Source organism: Acipenser ruthenus, chromosome 17, assembly GCF_902713425.1.
Source record: "Acipenser ruthenus chromosome 17, fAciRut3.2 maternal haplotype, whole genome shotgun sequence".
Classification (NCBI taxonomy): domain Eukaryota; kingdom Metazoa; phylum Chordata; class Actinopteri; order Acipenseriformes; family Acipenseridae; genus Acipenser; species Acipenser ruthenus.
In genome coordinates, this window is record NC_081205.1 from 28,035,146 (window position 1) to 28,055,274 (window position 20,129).

General features: G+C 35.5%; 3 protein-coding genes across 14 annotated transcripts in view; 1 reads left to right on the forward strand and 2 right to left on the reverse strand.

Annotated features, from left to right (window-relative positions):
* Positions 1–20,129, forward strand: part of LOC117423540 (mediator of RNA polymerase II transcription subunit 12-like protein) — a 104,189-nt gene that overhangs the window by 43,591 nt on the left and 40,469 nt on the right. The window lies entirely within an intron of this gene.
* On the reverse strand, positions 796–19,678 carry LOC117423543 (G-protein coupled receptor 87-like). Of its 6 annotated transcripts, none has more exons than XM_034928759.2 (5): positions 19,625–19,678; positions 7,085–7,162; positions 6,664–6,746; positions 4,647–4,704; positions 796–3,179 (listed from the first exon to the last, which is right to left on the reverse strand). In XM_034928759.2, the coding sequence occupies exons 4-5, from the start codon at positions 4,648–4,650 to the stop codon at positions 2,134–2,136; spliced, it is 1,050 nt and encodes a 349-aa protein (XP_034784650.2). In that variant the 5' UTR covers positions 4,651–4,704; positions 6,664–6,746; positions 7,085–7,162; positions 19,625–19,678; the 3' UTR covers positions 796–2,133. The 6 variants fall into 6 exon arrangements, with proteins under 6 accessions (XP_034784650.2, XP_034784651.2, XP_034784654.2 ...); XM_034928760.2 differs by having other exon boundaries at positions 7,080–7,162; XM_034928763.2 differs by lacking the exon at positions 4,647–4,704.
* Positions 9,569–12,257, reverse strand: LOC117423544 (P2Y purinoceptor 13-like). The gene is made up of 2 exons (XM_034039511.3): positions 11,936–12,257; positions 9,569–11,325 (listed from the first exon to the last, which is right to left on the reverse strand). Exon 2 carries the CDS (start codon positions 11,310–11,312, stop codon positions 10,302–10,304), a length of 1,011 nt encoding a protein of 336 aa, XP_033895402.1. The 5' UTR covers positions 11,313–11,325; positions 11,936–12,257; the 3' UTR covers positions 9,569–10,301.

The window sequence follows — 20,129 nt, forward strand, 5'->3', positions numbered from 1 at the left end:
TTTCCTTTTTTTCTAAGTAGTTGAATTACCAGTATGGGTATATTGATTCTTCACACAACTTGTGATCTTCTGCATGGTAGGCATGTTCAACTACAATTTCTGAGAACCCACGGACTTCCATATTTAAACACAAGAACTGCTACTGTAGTGCTACATTCTCAGACTCTGTCTACTTGTTTAGCAGATACAGATTATAGGTACACCTTCCATTCTTGTCAAAGAATAGCAAAGTGAAGCCTTTCTGTGTTGGTAAAATTCGGTATTTTAAAAGTTGTTTCTATTACTGGAATATACCCTCTATCATACTGAATCACATGATTGGGTCAGGCAGTATTTACATTGTGGTATTAACCTTGACAGTGTTGACACAGTTAGTGTTTTTACATGTACTGGTATATAAACAGGAGATCTTCGAACATTATCCATGGATTTTCAACCGCTACGCCACCAAGTATCTCAAGGAGAATGAAACATGCTTTCACTTACAGTAGTTTTGTATTTCATTAACTTCTGCCATCAGACCAGCACAGTAGCCAGAGGATCATGTTTTCTAGGCCTGCTAATGATTTAAAACTTAAAGCTAACTTTGTTTGGCACTTTTAATATATGCAGGCCCCCATATTGTTGTTTGGTTGTTGCCTTTTTAAAATACAGTACCATTTGGGAAAAAAGGGAACCTTTTTATCTGCAGTAAACAGAATGATGCTTTTCTGTCATTTACCCTCCGTACCTCTTATTAAAGAGACATTGTGATCTATACACATCATTTCTCAAATAAAAACAGTAGTGCAGCAATGGTATGTAAGCATTTAATGTAAAAATAAATGATCTCTTTTCATCTATTTAATATACAAACAAACTTATTAAAATTAATTAAAACACAGGATGTGCCCTATAGCCTGGTCGTCGCCGGTTTGAGTCCAGGCTACTCCACTGCTGACTGGACGGCAGTGCCCAGGGCGGCACACAATTGGCTGAGCGCCGCCCGGGTGAGGAGGGTCTAGGTCGGCCAGGGTGTCCTCAGCTCACCGCGTACCAGCGACCGCTGCAGACTGGCCGGGCGCCTGCGGGCCTGCCTGTAAGCTACCCGGAGTTGAGTGGTTCTCCGACGCGATAGGTCCGAGGTGGTTGCATGGCGGGGCCGCAGAGTGAAAAGAAGAGGACGGCCTTTGGCACACGTTTCGGAGGACGCGTGTGTCCGTCTTTGTCTGTCCCAAGTCAGCGCGGGAGTGGCAGCGGTGAGCCGGGTTGAAATAAAAATAATTGGACATTTCAAATTGGGGAGAAAATAAGAAAAATAATTGGCGATTCCAAATAAAAAAAAAAAAACTAAATAAAAAATAATAGTAATAATAGTTACATGTAATAACAATACAGTCAGGATATGCAGTATTCAATGTTGTATCCATTCCATGCACTCCCATGTTTTAAACAAACCTTAATGATGCTTCCAAAACTATGCTTTATACATTTGCAACCGCCTCAAACCAACTCCCCAGTAATGTTGTTGAAGCCGACACCCTGGGATCCTTCAAGAAGCTGCTTAATGAGATTCTGGGATCAATAAGCTACTGAATAGCCACCTATCATTTGTAAACTTTCATATGTTCTTATGTAGCTGAATCCTATTTAATGCAATTTACTGTTTTACTCAAACAGCACTCTGTAATAACAACACAGGCCAGGACATGACTGTGGCTTTTTTGAAGGTCAGCAGTGAGTGTGTGCTTGAATTACTGTCTCCTGCACTAACGGGTGGGGATATCTGACTGCAGGAATACAGTACTGCAAGCTTTCTAAAACTGCAGAGGCTGTGTGGGCTAATAGAAGTGCAGGTTTCAACAGACTACTTCATTACTGGTTAAATAAAAAACCTGGACTGTGGGGATAATTGATTTAATCCATGCTGGAGCTCTCAGGTTTTGGCTTCACTCCACCAGTATTTAGTTGCTTTCATTGAGGAAGAGAGGCTCCGGCTCCAGCAACTGTATTTCCGGATCTTGGAATTACGGTTATTCTTGCAATTAATTTCAGTCCCTTGACGAGACTCTGACTAACACAAGAACACGTCCAAACGTAGCACTCTGTGCCTCCAACAGGAAATGCAAAATGAATTGTTAATCGGTTTTGGCACTAAATGCTCGTGGATGTGTATTCTCGGAATCTGCGTACCTTGACTGTTCCTCTGGAGCTGCGTGTGGACCCATTGAAATCAACCCTAGGTCCAATGTGCAGTTTTTTTCGCAGCATTTTGGTAAAGGACTTGCACATCAGGAAGTATATGATAGGGTCCAGGCAAACATTGCACGCAGACATAAAGAGAGTAACAATTTTGCCTCGTGTCAAAATCAAAGTCCCGGACTTATCGAATTTTGAGGCTATCTGAGTTAATGTAAACGGTATTCTCCACAAGTGATAAGGCACAAAGCAAATAAAAAAAACTAGCAGAATTATTAATATATTTTGATTGTGCTTTCTTTCATTCTCAGAACCTACAAACTGCTGATTTGAACGATAGATGTGCCTGGAGATCGAAATGTAGCATGCAGCTAATACAATGAAAACAGCTGTAAATATGCCAATGTTCACGTAGATTACCACTCCATGCAACGCAAGGCCAAAGTGGCTTTTTAGAGCTGAACAGTTGCCAGCTGTTTCTATTGTTGGATTTACATTTGTGAAAATCATGTTTGGCATCGAAAGAAGTATCATGCACAGCCACACTCCTAAAGACACAAATTTTGTGAACTTAACATTGTACATTCTGGAGTTGCCGAATGGTTTCACAATTTTTAGATATCTGTCTAAGCTGATCAGTCCAAGGAAAAGTATGCTAACATACATGTTACAGTAGAATATGACTGCAGAATAGCGGCACACAAAAGCCTTTAATTTCCAGTGCCCCAGTCCCGAGTCACTGAGTATTTTAAAGGGAAATGTCAGTGTTATTATTAAGTCTGCAATGGCGATGTTTTTCAGATAAAATATGAAAGTTGTCCTGTTTTTTAACTGAAAGAAAATCCAGGCTGCCAGAGTGTTCAGTATCAATCCACCGAGGAAAATAAAGGTATACAACGAACAGATGATCACGGTAAACATTTCAATCTCGTCAAGAGTCCCGTTTTTGCCAGTAGTCCTGTTTGTCTTCACATTGGAGGAGTTGGAGCTTGGATGCATTTCTAAAGAAAAAGCAAGATAAATAAACAAATACATAAATAAATCAGTAATTATCAAGGACATTCCAAGGTATTACATTCATACTAAAAAGTGGACATTTGTGAATTAATATTTGTAATTGGGAATTAAAAATTGCATTATGGTGTTGAAATGAATGAATAAACAATTGCAATAGCTTATAGGTAACAGGTGCAGTCTCCTGAGACAACCAGCAGGGAAAGGCTGTGAGAGTGAGATGGGATGCGTCTAAAACTAGATTTGAGAATAAAACCCTGGTGAAGGTTAATGGTATCCAGTCTACCAAAGTAGATCATTCTTACTGTGATCCATCAGTCATCTTTAAGTTTATATGTTTAATTACGACATTATTTAAAATTATGTTGTAGTGTATACCATATGTATTCATGTGATTTATTTATTGATATAATAAAAAGAAAACTGAATGAATAAATTAATAAATATGGGGTTGAATAATGGTCTACATATTATCCAGAATTAAACTTTGACCCCAGTACTCTGAGCTTCATGTAAAAACGAGGCAGAAACAGCCAGGGCTGCATGAGTGCAAAAAGTCATGTTTTGTCATCCCACCGCATTCAGCATCACATTGACGCCTTTTCTACTAGGGAGCCTTGAGTCTTCAAAAAACAGGCCCCCAAGTTTAAATAAATGCAGCCCAGTCTCCCTGCTGATGGACCATAAACAGTATTTACAGTGCCTTGTACAGTATACTCTTCTAGTATTAACAAGTAAATGAAAAATGCGTTAGCATGAATTGAACATATAGTTGGAATTGACCTATAATACAACCATAATGATATGTATGCAGACAACTATAGGAACCAAACAATCATATTTCTATGATTAGTGTACAGCAAATGTAGGTATCAAAAACATTAGACAAATATTAGACAAGGCACTCGCAGAATGGTGTAGATTACTCCAAACAAATCACGAACTGTTTCGGATTTGTGTAAATACGTATTAATAATACTTTATTCTGTGTTGTCCAGTTTATAACTACAAAATACTGATACCACAGAGGCAGCATCTATACATCTAAAAGGCCTTGATGTGTTTGCAGTAAGTATTTTTCATGATATTGCATAATTTACAATTGCCGGTGCTGTAAAAATGGCTTTAGTTTAAATAATTGTTTTAAAATGTATTTCCTTTACTATTATCAGTGCATAACAGTTAACATTTGTATTTCTGCCATATTTTAAGTTTAATGAAATCATTCTAAATCTGTTGATAACCCATTCGCACATAGTACTCATATAGCGTTATTTGTTCGTTTATGACTTAAATGAAAACATTTATACAAAATGATGCATGTGCTGGTATATATACATAGTGATAAAAACAAACAGACATATTATGAATTAACATATTTGATGTTGCTAACAAAACACTGGAAATGCAGTTAAAATTAAACTTTTTCTGGAAAGGAAAAAACTAAAACGTACCCATGCTTGCTTGCTAGAGGTTTAGAGTCAGTTTTTACTCCCCATGAATAAATCCATCCTGTAATTAGAAAATATTGTACTTTGTTTCTCCGCATCGACTCGCAGATACTCAGGAATGTGGCATTTGTCCATTTCTGTTCTTTATAAGGCAGTGTTAATAAATACAAGTAAAGCCAAATTTGCATCGCAACCTATTTCCTAAAGCAGTTTTCTGATAAGTCGTTTGTTTTGATTTCAGCAGGGTTGTGGAGGTAACAAGTTGAAACGTGTCGTTTTGAAGAAATTAGTTTTAGGGAGAGTCATAGTGTACTGTCTGTGATATAAGCCGTGAAGTTCAATTACCTTACCTCTCAGTGTTTTACATGCTGTACACCCAGAGGTACTCTTCAACATTAACGTGACCTGCATAAAGTGATCATTTCAGTCACATATGGTTTAAAGTCATGACTATTACTGACATTCATTTAAATTAGTGAAGCGACTATTGTAGTCAATCTCAATTAGTAACATAACGTCACATTGATAATCTCCACACGCTGCCCAATGATTTGGTTACAGGCAAATTATTTTAGTTTCTCAGAACCCTCCTTTAATCCCACACATGGGGGATATTGTTACCGATAATTATAAATTATGTGTAAGATTGTTTAACAAACGCGGTAGAGTTTCTGTCATTTGGAGACAGACAGGAAGTGTTAATGATGATTGAGGCCTTTCGGGAATGTAGTTGCATGTCAATAAGATGGGATGTTATTTGCCCTTGGGGGGGGGATACTGAACCAGAAGGAATAATCATAGTTAAAGGGCGGAGGTATTTAGACCCTCCTATTACTGGATTTTTCTGGTAGTTTTAGGACGCTGCAGTGTTGTGATGCCAAACTGAACTGTAATTGAGGTAAAATTGTATTAGATAGTCAAGTAGATATATTTTTTCAACAGCTTTATCATCAGTCTGTAGGCAGTTTTTCTCTCTGGTCAGTATTTTTTAAATTGTTGCACAGTGCACATAAATAAATGGTTGTGATCTTGCATGTGTTATGTGTGGTTTTCTGTGAATTGGAAGTGTGTGTGTCAGCTTCTTTCTGTGGCTGCTTGGCTAATGATATCGTATCAAGGTGGTTGTTGTTGTTCTGCTGTGTAACAGCCTGCAAAAAGCCCCTTCAGGCTTCAGATATTTGAGGAACTTATTGAAGCTCCTTAAACAAGCAAAGGGTACTTTTTGTTTTGAATGTAAACAGCGTTTTATGACTATGACTTTATTTTTTTTTTTTAATACATGTTCTTATATGCCTTTCACTGCTTGGTGTCACGACACTGCATAGCTCTGCTTTTCAAAAAGATTTGCCAGGAGGTATTTATAGTAATCTGTGCAAACGTTGTTTGTTTTACTAACAGTTTTGGAAGAGAGGTATGAGCACATTTTTTCTGCAGTTGCCAGTACACAACACAGGTTAGACAGGTATAATACACACCTTTCAGCAATTCCTGATTTATAAAGTGCAATTGTTCTGCATTTGCATTATGTACATGAATGTAGCACCACTTTTACCATAGTGCTTTATTTAATTAACTTTTAGCTGAGAAACAGTGCTCCATATTTTTCAGCTGCTTCTTTTATATGCATCTAGCTACCTGTTGAAGAACCCATTCCCAGATAGACCCTGCATGTAAACTCTTTGAGCTGTACATAGGATCAGAAGCACGGATTCCTCCCAACCCAATTGAGTTTGGCATGTAAGATGAGTACATTTATTTTGTTTTAGTTTCAGAAACAGTTATAAAAGAATGGATTCCTTATGCATGTAAATCTGGTAATGTTATCCTACTCGTGTGGTTGATCCAAAGCAACATTGTTTTCCTTAAGCTGATGGCCAGCTCATTGAGAAGAGAAACACCCCAAACACTAACCTGAGCGTTTCAACTGCCATCAGAATTCAGCCGTTGATTCAGTCCCCAATATCCACTCAGCACAATCTTCCAGATAATCTACTTGAAATCGTGAACCTGCATTACTTACTTGATTTTGTTTCCTGCTTCCGGTGTTACTGGCATTGTGAAACAACTCCAAACATTTGTTTTATTGCTGGACTCGTGTTCTCTCTGAAGTAGGAAGTAATACAATTAGTTGTAGATTCATATATAATTCTGTAAAGTATTTTAAATGTTTTAAACAAATAGTTTATTTTGTGCTGCTTAGATATGCTGATATATGAACCGTTTCCCCTATCAGCATAAGCATAAACCACCTCTGCTGCTTGTTAAGAACAATAGTTTTATAGCAGAACCATAAAACCTGGACTTTAGTCACGGACAGAGATCCAGAGATTATTGAAAAGCAAAAAAAAAAAGCAAAAAACATTTAAACACTCTTCATTTTCTTTTAAATATAACCTAATGAGAAAAAAAAAAAAAGTTTAGCCTTTTTTCAGATACCTTACATTTGCTGTCTTGCTGTTCCATGTCCTTTCTGGCAGTAAGACTTGTTAGCAGACTTGCCTTCTGAAGCACACTCCACCCTGTTAGATAATTGAGTCAATATCACCAACCGGATACAGATTCAGCTTCAGCTTCAACCAAATCTTATCATGCAAAACAGTGGGAAATACAAACATTTTAGATATTGCTATCCCATATTACTAGTGATGTCTTCATATTGGGAATATACATTGCACTTAGCCTCCTGGGCCTGAGAACCCTGCTATTCAATTGCAACATTAAAGTGCTATTGCAAGTCATGTAAGCCCTTCAGTCACTGCATGTATAATTGTACCATGTTAAGCTTCCTATCTATGTATCTATTTTATAATGCACTTAAGTTTTTTTAAAAGTTTTGGCAGGGCAAAACACCACAATTGTGATTATTTTTTTTGAAATCATTTTATTACAGTTGAAATTACTGTAAGACAAATTACTGGGTCATGTTATGTACTTATCTTCACTATAACCTGGGATTTAAATGTACAAGATAAACTCTGTTAGGGATGTTATCATAATCATTGGATATAAATGCCTCAGTCACCAAATGTTGCACTGGATGGATCCCATTCCCTAAACTTGAACTCTTGATTTATTTATTTATTTTTAAATAATGAGCAAATCAGGTAATATATATATATATATATATATATATATATATATATATATATATATATATATATATATATATATATCCCTGGTATTTTTTTTATGTGAATATGTTATGTATCAAAAGATCTATCTTGGGATATTTTGTGAAGCTGTCCTTCCTCTTTCAGTGTTGCATGTATTTGTAATTGTAACTAGTGGAAGAAGAAGCTTCTCCTTTATGCCTGTGAATATGTCCGGTCAAAAGGGCGAACACGAGCAAACATGCTGATGTGCTTGGGTAAGAAGATACAAGAAAACAGAAGCCATTGAATCTGGTGTACATTGATGGATCTGAGTGCTGGCACTGAAGTCTTTGTTTATGCAGAGATGGCAAAGATGGAACAAACAATGGAGAATTGAGCAAAGTAGCAATTGTTGGTTACATTTTGTTGGAAAGATAAATGAAAGCTGCAAATAAGATTTATTTTTATTTGAAATGACAAGTAAAATGTACGATAACTGTAAAACCTCAACAGGCTGCATGAATTAGTAATACCTTCAAGGCTTCAAGTGGACTCCATTAGTTGGACAGCAATGTACATGGTTTGTTTATGAGATGGTGAAATAAGGGAAATTCTATTAGTGTATTTCAGAATCTCCAAATTCCCTTTCTTCTTAGTTTGTGCCAGTTAGACTCCCCATTTTGCAACATGTTTAAGAACCCCTTTAAAGGTAACGTGTAGGGCCTGTGGGAAGACAGGAAGACGCTGATTTCATTATCAGCAGTGTTAACATTGTTTAGGGAAGTTGAGGGGTGGAAATCTGCAGATAAGGCTGTTCCCCAAAATATGGGCTAGGAGTTTAAATTTATCTTCCAGGATGGGATTGAAGCCAAAAAGATCATTAAGAAAAAGAAAGTGACTTCTGGTAAAGAGAATGGTCTGTCCTCAATTATAAACCACAAGATTTGTCTCAGCCAATCAGACTCAGAGTAGATTGTTGTTATCCCGCGTTAGATGATCAGAAAAGCCTAGAATTTTGAAACTATCATTGAAACTGTTTCCCCGGTTTTGCAAGGAAAGGCAAATATTTCTATACGAAGCTATGCCGGTGAGGAGTTTGACAGATTTGCATAACAGAGGTGACTCTAAGCTGGTTGAGTACAGACTTGTTTGTTGGTGCTCGATAATAATTGATGAAAACCTGCCAATAGTTGGTTGTGTTTTTAAATCTTTATGCATTTATCAGATTGATACATGCCCAGTTGTGCACTTTGAGGAAGATTCTTTTTCACAGATTGTTCCCATCAAATCATCTTGAAATGCAGCTATTTGGTAAGAACTAAATAAACAATCTGAAAACACTCTTGGTGCTTATTTTTCACTTTGTTTTTGTTTGTTCATAAACGTTTACATTTGAAATAAATAAAAATCACTTTAAGTAAATCCTCGCTTGTCTAATGTAAAAAAAAAAAAAAAACTGCACAGAAACCTCATGACTCCTCTTAAAGTGTTTGCTTACTGACAATATTAAACTTCATTAGTTACATGATCGACTGGTTTTCTAGGTTTATGTGCTGAGGACTGAATCTTTAAGAGGCATAGTGCTGAATGTGGTTTGTCAGCACTTGGTTTTAGTGGTTTTATCATTGCGTCCATCTGATTTTTAGACTTGCTTTAAACATCAATATTTGCCACTGTGGGCAAATGGAGTGCTGCTGCATGTAGTGTGCAAGAGAGGGTGCTGAAATGACTGTATACAATAGCACATGACTATATAGCATTAGTCAAACACATACTGTAGCACAACCCAGGTTCACTGCTACTGTATGAAATTAGAAAATTATAACCAGTGCGTCATTTTCAGTATTTAATCAAGTGATATCAGTGAATACATAAGCTATTAGAGCAGGTTATCAGGAGTATACACTATACGAATAGACATTTGGCAAATATATATGTAGTCTGTGCTTCAGCAGCTAGTGAAATATATTATATATATATATATAATTATAAAAGATTCTACAATTGATTTAATTACAATACATATTAGAGATGTAGAAGCATTTCTTTTACAGTATACAGTTGCAGTATTAAAAAATATGTACTAATCTGTTACAATATAACATGGTAAAAATAAAAAACAAGAAATTCCTTTAGTAATTCCAAAAGCATGCAAAAGAAACTCATCAGTGCATAAAGATTGATCACATGTCGTTACTTCGCATGCTGATTTTTGCATTATTGCGACAACCGCAAGTATAACTGTATTTTGCTTGGCCTGTTTCATTAAGAATATGTATGTGTCTATATATATATATATATATATATTTGTATTTGTTATCTTTTGTATATTGTAAACCACTTTTTATTAAAAGTATTTCAGTTGATTTAGTTATCTTATCAGTACTGCCCATTCTTAGAAGAATGGTGATTTATTTTATAAAAATCACCATTCTTCTTACTTTAAACAGAAAGTACAACAATAAAGCAGAAAGCAGTAACTGTAAATAACAAGGTCATGATAAAGTAAAACTTAGCAGTATAAACCAGTTGTATTGCTTTTGCAGTCTTGCTGGAGCGCATCATGCTACATAGGTGTTTCCTCTGCGTTTGTCCAGGTTTGAGTTGTCTGAACAGTTTTGGATTTAAGTCTCAGAGTATCAGACAGCTTTTTTCTAAACACTTTGCACAGGAAAATATATATGAGTGGGTCTAAGCAAGTGTTGGTTGCTGACAACCACAGAGTACTTTCTTTTGCCACGTAAAGTATGTTCTGTGCCCTGCAGTTGGACAGTGTTCCTGTCTGGCTCAGGGTGTACGGTACTCTCGTAAAATGAAATGGAGCAAAGCAGATACAAAACACAGCCACAACGATAAACACCCTGGCCTTTGTTTTTCGTGTGGCTGTTTTATCATTACTTCTGGAGTTTTTGTAAGATTCATACACTTTCTTGCTTATGAAGGTGTAACAGATAGCCATCAGGGCAAGAACAGTCCAGAAAATAATTTGGCAGAGATAGTTTACAGCTTCGTGCCACTTTAATCCCAGGGGACCCTTCAGCGAGCTGCATTTCTTCATTGATGCAGAGGGGGTCTTGTTGGTCAGAATCATATTTGGCAGGGCTGTTATAAAAAACATTAACGTCCATATCAGCACCGTGAGGACTTTTCCAAAGGTTGTGTTGTGGATGAAGGCTCTTCCAAAGGGTTTCGCGATTTTGAGGTACCGATCAAGACTTATCAGCCCAAGCAGGATGATACTGATGTACATAGTCATGTAAAAGACAACAGCAGAGTATCGACATACAAAAACCTTCAGCTGCCAAGATCCAAGTCCTGAATCACTGATTGTTTTAATTAATATTGTCACGGTCATTAAAAGGTCGGCGACTACCACATTTTTTTGGTAGATAACGAATGTGGTTGAATTGGGAATGCGGAAAAAGATCCAAGCTGCTAGACAGTTGAGGGTGATCCCCACAGCGAAGAGGAGAGTATATAGACATGGAAAAACCACCTGAGTGATGCTGGTGTCTCGGACGCATTTACCTGAGGGGGGTGGCAGCTCATTGGAAATGTTGAGATGGCTTGAGTTCATTTTTAAAACATGTCTAAAAGAGAATTAAAAACAGTAGTTTGTACAACTGATCAATTTCAGAGGTGATTTTGTTTTGCCTTTATATATTTTAAACTACAACATTCCATGTGAAAGATTCATATATGAAAAAAAAACCTTAATGAGATTATTATTATTATTATTATTATTATTATTATTATTATTATTATTATTATTATTATTATTTTAAGTAGGTTAAAAAATCAAGCTACTAACAACAAACCATGTATTAATCTTTAAGTAGACGCACAATATCAAATAGAAGCATTTAATAAACATACAGAATAGAGTTATTCTAAAGAGAGTTTTAAACAGTAACAAATGACCTGTTCTGGTAACCCTAACATAGTTTCTCAAAGACATTAAAAAAAGGGGTTGCAGATAATTCTTAAAAATCAATAAACATTAGCAGATCAGGTCTTATTGGTAACCTGTATTATGAAGTGATAGGTCCCCATTCAGCATTTCATAAGTTAATACCTACACTTTATTCTATAAGCACAATCTCACACTTGATATCCAAATCAAAGGTAACATGCTGTACAGTGAAATTCAAATGCAAATTGTAATGCAATATATAAATAGCAGAATTCAAAATCACTCACCAGTGTTATTCAAATTCAGAAGTCTAAATCAAGTAGAAGCACTAACATGCACTCCAATGTGCCCTTTATTGAAATGAAACCAAGCGTTCCTTGTCAAAGCAATTATACTTCTCTTTCTGACACTGCTGATTTTAAGTGACGGAACGTTTCCTTTTGACTTTGTGCTGTAACTTACCACAAACCGTGCTGTTTTACTGCATGGAGAATGAACAAACCCCAGCCCCATACTGCTGCACCAATGCATGGCTCTTCAGTATTGTAAGTACATTGGTTAACCCTCTATAGTGTGATACGTTTAAACATATGCATCAGCAATTGTAATTTCAAAAGGCTTCAGTAAACCAAGTAAATAGATGTTTACTGTATGTGCAAATTAACACATGAAGTTTACATTCCCAACCAGCAGATGGAGCTAGTTGTCTGGAGCTGGACTTCTATTCAAATCTATTTCAGTCCCAGCACATTTGATTTTATTGGTCAATCTTATTATGAACAGCTGTAGCAGCCTTCTAAAGTAATAGTCTGACGTGTTTATTATAAAATGCAATATATCATAGAGGGTTGAATATCATGGGAAACTGAATGGAAGTCAACCCATATTGGTAAATGAATGCATACATGGTTAAGGCTTGTACACATAAACTCAAGAAGTAGTGCATTTCCTGTGCCCTTATTTCTATTTTGTTCAGGCAACATTTTAATGAAAAGCTTAACATGCTTGTTCGATTACAGAGTTTGTGAATCAGCGCATTATTTGCATGGCCATTGAAAACACAGAAGGTCAGTCAGGCCTATAAAAGAGGGCTGGTGTGGAGGTGTCAGGTTCAAAATACAAAACTGCAGACACACAAACACAAAGGGCTCGGAACAGGTCCATCAAGCCTTAACTCTCTAACATCAAAGCAAATAGGCTTTACTAATCACAGCAAACCCTTTCCAGTAAAAGGACCCATCTGCCCGTAGCACTTCCCATGCTCTCATTGTTAATGAGCTGTCCTCCCCAGCTCGCTTTGCAAATTTAAAGACCTCTGCAGTCAAAGTTCTGCTGTGGTTCAGAGTTACAGAGCTTGCCATTTCCAGAGCAGTGAGCAGTGAGCAGCGGGTATCTGGGCATGCCTGTGTTCAGATGGAGCTTTAACCAGGGTTTCATCATCATATACTGTGTGCAGTACTCACAAGACCCCTCACTCAGGAACCGCTGATGGAAATGTATACCATATAGAGCGGTTTTAGTTTAATCTATAAAATAGTTATAAAGGGTGTTATATTGGACAGTTATGGGGATGTTAAAAAGACTCCCATTGTATATCAGTTTGACCCATTCCTGGTTTTACTATGAGCTTAATAAGACACACCTGAGCTTGTTACCTATACGCTGTGGCTAATCCAGCTCATTGTAAAACCTGGAAAGGGTGAAACTGCTACTGTATGCAACAGGAATCTTATTTTCCATCCCTGCAGTTAAGAGAAATAATAAGCTAAAGCAAACAGTCATAAGAAATCTTATAATAACTTTTAAACAATGCAAGCAGTACACTAGTTATGCACCTTTAGAATTAAACAGTAGTACACCTATTGCTTGTTAATTTTTTTTTTCTTTCTAATAACACATTTATTGATATTTCATGAACTTATACTGTACTGAAGTGTAACCAAGATCAAAACCATGTTTGCTGATAACCTGCCCAAGTACAGTTCTTGGATTCTTTTTATTTTATCCCTGATATTTATGTGATACCACCATCTGAAATGAAACTACCTACTGTATAAAGTTACATTATTCTTATTTAAATGTATATTATAAAAAAAGTCTATGTTGGGTAGGGTGCTGTAAGATATAAGCTGATTTTGGATATACTGAATCAATACCACTAACAGTACTTTGCTTTAGGTCAAAGCATCTGCTAAATAATTAAATAATAATAAATAATAAGACAACTGCAGCTGCATTTTGAATAAGAAAATGATTTACACAATTTAGACATTTTTGCAATAAAATGGGTTTATTCCAGATTACACAAACAGGATATATACAGTTGGCGAGCCCATATAGTGTTATTTCATCGTTAACCCTACATACAGTATTAAATCATTTAAAAAAAAAATTAAAACACACACAAGCAAAAAACAGATATTTAAATTAATAAAAGGTATACTATATAGTGTGTTTATGGGAAAGTGTAAATAAATACTTTGCAACTTCTTTTTTAAGAATATAAAGCACTTGATATTAACAAGCAATCTTAAAATGATTCTGCAATAATGATTCAACAAAATCTCTAAATGAATTATTAAATATATATAAAGACTGCATCGGAGGTATTACAACATTTGTTCCCTGTTATAGTTTTTTTTTTTTTAGTTTATCTGTTTCTTGATTGTTGTTGGAATACCCCATGTTATTGAGATGTTTCCTCCACGTTTCCAGTTGATCCACGATCCGTCAATATGTCAACAGGTAGACTCTTTTTAAGTCTTACAGATCAAGGCCACTTTTTTCTAAATGATTTGCACAGTAATATGTAAACGAATGGGTCTGAGGATGTGTTGGTTGCAGATAAGCACGGAGTACTTTCTTTTGTGATCTTCAGCAGGTTGGGCAGTTGTCTTGCAGCTGTGCAGTCGCCCCCTCCTCCAGTGCAGTACCCCTGGGTGTAGGGTATTCTGACAATATGATACGGCGAAAAGCAGATAAAGAATACTGCTACTACGACAAACATTCTGGCTTGAGTTTTTTTTTTTTTAGCATTTTAATTTTTGTTTTTGGAATTCTTGTACGATTTTACAACTTTCTTGCTGATGAATGTATAAAAGATGACCATCAAAACCAAAATAAAAAAGTAATTAAAAACAGGATCAATAAGGAACGGTGTAAAGCTCCTGTGTAAAGGACCACTTGCCTTCAGAACAGATTAAATCAATTCCATTCATTTAAACCGATTGTAGGCCATCTGTTACAGGAGAATGTGCCTGTCTTTACCTGCACATGCAATTCAAAGACCTCTGCCTGAAGAGAGTATGTACTGTATCTCCATCACATACTTCGATTTAAAGCTTACAGTGAGATACACAATGTATTAAGTTTCATACTTGCTAAAACATCTTTTTAAAAAGTTTTATTTTCATAGAAATATGATCAAGTTAAAATGAATTTTATTTATCACTTACTAGTTTGAAAGTAGACCATCTTAAATGTGTAATTTCCCAGAGCTATTTTTAAAGTAAAATACAATACTTCTTTTATTAAGAACCAGTTTTGCATTTGTTTTTTTGTACTGTACTGGCTACCACATCATTGAGGAGTATACTGTAGAACATCTAAGGTAGTGTTTTTGATTAAAAAAAAAAAAAGAAAAAGAAAAGAAAACCTTTTAAGGGTTAAGCTCATCAAGTTTTAAATTAATTTTAATAATGCATTCCTATTAGCACCACCAGTTACCTTTGGTCCTCATTTGTTAGCTAAAGACGTCTCATTCTTAGCGTGTTTTAAGTACAGTACAACAGTATAAATTAAATTATTGAAAAATGTGCATTTCCATAATTAAGTTGTGAGATATGAGATCTCACACTAAGTTATTATAACCTTTTCATGTATGGACACATATCTTTAACATGTTGCTCATTTATAAGCTTTGAGGTCATCTTGAGTCTTAAGATATGGTGGTACCTTTTAGTAAAATAAAGACTGCATCCTGATGCATTTACTTTCAATGAGGCTATATTGGAATAGCCTGCAGTATTTACTATGGTCATTATATTTTAATGCAGTATTTAAAAAAATTACAGTACTAATTACAGTACCTTGCACAGTAAATGAACTGATTCTTGAGTCTGGAGACATTGTTTCTTCAGGTGTCACCCACCCCCGTAAGGGTTTACAGTCAGTTCCCAGAGCAGCAAGCAGAGGGCAGCACTTCATTGGTTAAAGGCAGAGAGTTTTACTAAACCCCAGTTGGCACGTTTACCTCATTTAATCTAAGATGTGCATTGAGCCAACAATTCTAATGATACGTGACAGCACACAAATCAAAGTGGCTTAGAACTACTATCACTCAAGCCACTGGCTTTTGCAGTGTCAGCTCTGCAAAACTTAGATTCTGACTCAACCTCCATAATCTCAAACAGCTTTTATTTATTGTTGAATGAACTCAAAAGATACCTTCATTTAATTGTTAATGTTGAAAACAGATGGGAAACTGTATATAGAAATGTACAGTGGGTTTAGTCCTCAAATTGCTGTTCAACTCACTTGGAGAAATGGCAACTTTAAGCAATTAAGACCTGTGTCTAAAAAAGGAATTAAACATAGGAAGTATGCTTTTTAAAGTTTTTTTTTTTTTTTTTTAAGATACAAAATACCTTCAATCAAGATCACTCCAAGCACAGTACATTATTGCTGTGTTTTTATTTACGGAAAGAGGAAGTACATCATACTGTCAACAGTTACATGAAAATAAGGAAGGCATCATTTGCAAATTTTATTTTTTTTATAAAACTATGGAAAGAACAAAAAGATAGCAAGTGAAACCTGTGTTAATGACCAGTATATGGCGCTCTGCCTATAGTTACCACTCTGATGTTTCTTCTCCTGTATATAAAGACCATCTGTATATAAAGACCACTTCTATTCTTGAGAGAGGGAAGATTACTTTAAGCTGTTTCGTTTAATGGGGTAAAACGATAAGAAAGCCAAGTAGACAAACGATTCGAAAAGGACAAGGTGTATTTTTTTTTTTTTTTTTTTACTATTTATGCATATTGTATATAAGAAAAAATATATATATATTCCCACCAGCGATAATGAGACCCATAATATACAAGAGGCAATACTGAATCAAAGCTGAAGAAAACTCCAGGAAGGCCTCCATTCAGATTATGCGTCACAATGCAGACATTTGTGTTCTTATATAATGTTGTAACCTTCTGTCTTAGGTTACTGTTTCTATTTTTATATATTGTAAGACACAGATATGTGTTGGTGGCAGACAACCACTGAGTACTTTCTTTTGCAAGTCTTTTAGAATTGTTTTGTTTGCGTTTCTTTGAGATTTGTACACTTTCTGCCTTACAGAAAACCATTAATGCAAAAAGTGAACAAAACATTTTTCATACAGCCACATACTACGGCTTTGTGCCGTTGCAACCCAAGGGATGCTTTTTCATTAATATGCAGTCCTTCTCTGAAGATGGTGTCGGTGTCTTGTTTGTCAGAATAATATTTGGCAATGGTGTTGTATTAAACAATAATTACTGTCAGCCCCAGCAGTATAATACTCATATACATGGTGAAGCAGAAGACAACAGCTGAGAAGCGACATGTGAAAGCCTGTAGTTGCCAAGATCCAAGCTCGGAATCGCTGATCACCTTAATTAATATTGTCACTGTTCTTAGAAGATCAGCGACTACCACATTTTTTAGGTATACAACAAATGTTTGTTATTGTCGCTATTTTTATTACAGGGCAGTTAAACTCAATTAAAAGAACCGTATTTTGGAGCTCATGTAAGCTCAAGAGCCCTCTGCTGGACAGTCATGCAGTACACCACTGAGTGTAATCTTTCAGTTATCTCCACTATGTTATATTTCAATACACAATACCCCAAGGTTTGTGGAAAGACTGGTTGAACACTGAGGGTAACGTCTAAGGCAATTCACTGGCTGTATTTAGTTTTTAATGTGTAATAAATACAAGGTTATGGAAACGTCTTAAGTCGCCAGGGTTTTCCAAAGAAAAAAAGCTAGAGTAACTGCTAATCAAGGCATGCTCATCTAATATGTTGCTAAATTGCTCTTTATTCAACTATTGAGATGTCAGCTTGATATCAAAATACTGTACAAAGAAAAACATATACCACATTATATTTGCTATAATTTCATTATATGTTATTACATCAAAATACTTACAATATTTAATCACAATGAACACATTTAACAATTTTTGAAATATAATATTATTAAATAAAGTAGCTACATATAAAAAAAATGATTGTATCTGATAGTTTCTTAGTATTCTTTTTTAAAGCAATAAAGATCTGGAAGGTAATTTGTGCATCAATGAGAAAGCAGAACATGCGTCAATGTGTAGCATTGGATCGGTATAATATATGAGGCATAAGACAAAGAAAAACCATGCATAATGTACAGTGCATAGCTAGAACAGACATAGCTTCACTACTGAGAATGAGATCTGTAATTTAGCAGCTGCAATTCTTATTCAAAGCTGAAATAACCTCAACATTAACTCTAAATTCATTAACTTACTCCATTTATAGAACTAGGTAAATATGTAGTACTTATAAGAATGCACTTGTGTAATGACATAGGAGTAACGAAGTAGCAAATCATTGCTTTGTTAATATTATTAGAAAATACAAGACAAATTATTGGAAATCCGTGCGTACATTTTTACCACATAAATGTATATGATTGCTCAATAAACTCCTGTATCTTGTGAAAAGATGTAGGGTGATTATATATATATATATATATATATATATATATATATATATATATATATATATTAAACTCCATGATCAAATAGTAAAATGACACTGTTAGCATCCATGCATTTACATAGAATAATCTGCATTATTTTGCCATGAGCGTACGCTCAGACTATCAAGACCTGTTCATGGCATTCTGTATCTTTTCACAGTCCTGTCACTGCTCATTCCAGATAGAGGGTTTAGTCACTGCCATTTGCAGCACTTTCAAGATTAGTTAAATCAACAGGCAGACTCTTTTTCAATCTCAGAGTTTTAAGCAACATTTGTCTGAATGATTTGCACAAGAATATAAATATTACTGGATTCAGGCAGATGTTGGAAGCACTCAGCCACAAGGTACTTTCTTTTAAAATGTACAGCACAACGTGTTTCAATCTGAGTCAAGGTGTAGGGTATTCTAACAAAATGATAAGGTGTAAAGCAAACAAAGAACACACCTACGATAATAAACACTTTGGCCTTGGTTTTTCTTTTAGGATTTTTATCATTACTTTTGGAATTTCTGTAAGACTCGTGGACTTTCTTACTTATTAATGTGTAAAAGGTAACCATCAAAGCAAAAACGGTCCAAAAAATAATTTTTGTGATGTAGATTACAGCTTCGTGCCAGTAAACTCCAAGGGATCCTTTCAGTAACATGCAGTCCTTCTCTGAAGATGGTGTCGGTGCCTTGTCTGTCAGAACCATATTTGGCAATGCTGTTGTACTAAACAGTACTATCCAAATAATTACTGTCAGGACTTTTGCGAAGGTTGGGTTCTGAATTAGGTTTTTTGCAAAACTTTCATCGATTTTGACAAAGCGATCAAGACTTATCAGCCCAAGCAGTATAATTAAACAAACAAACAAACTTGTAATTGCTTTAGATTTGTTTTGGCAATAATTACGTGATTATTTATATATATTGGGGTATGTAACTTTTGACTTCAACTGTATATATACTCACTCTGGTTCATTGCCCCTTTCAAACAGACCCAGAACACAGTTTTAAAGAGCTTATGCGCTATTTTTAAAAAACAAAACACAAGCAAAAACAAAATAAAACGCCTAGCTCTACTCAAGCAATAAGTAAAACACAGGAACAGGAACCTAAACTATAAAACAGGACAGCTAAGCTGTTTACCTGTTAAACAAAACAAACAAACAAAAACACACAGTTTTTCACAAATCAAAAGGTTTTACCTTGTCTTTCTTTTCTCTATGGCTGTGTACACACACGCACAGTTGGGCTTTTCCACACAACAGCCCAGAACAAACTGGCTGCACCCTTTTTAAACCCTGCACCTGGCACGAATTTACAATAGTTACCAGGTGTGGGTGATAATTAAACAATAAAAATAATTAATAATTTAGTTTGGCACAAACACACATTTTCCCTGCTCAGGGCTAATTGCCCTGGCACAATATGTGTGTGTTTAGTACTTTAAGTGAGATCTGGTTAATGAAATCAGTAGTTAAATATTGTTTCCAGTTACATTTGGTGTATATAGTGACAAGCTTTATATGTTGTTAATCTTCCAGTTGCTGGTAGTAGTATAAACTGCATATTTTTTTTTTTTTTTTTTTTATTAGCAGAGACTGATTGTGCCGGATTGTTCGGTGATTGCTGTTAGAATTTCCACAGACTCATCTGCTACCAGCAATATATTTTCACTTGTGACATTTTTACTCCAGAAGTGAAAGACAT

Excerpts from the sequence above, each read along its gene's own strand:
- LOC117423544 (XM_034039511.3), bottom strand. The coding sequence starts at position 11,312 with ATGAACTCAAGCCATCTCAACATTTCCAATGAGCTGCCACCCCCCTCA.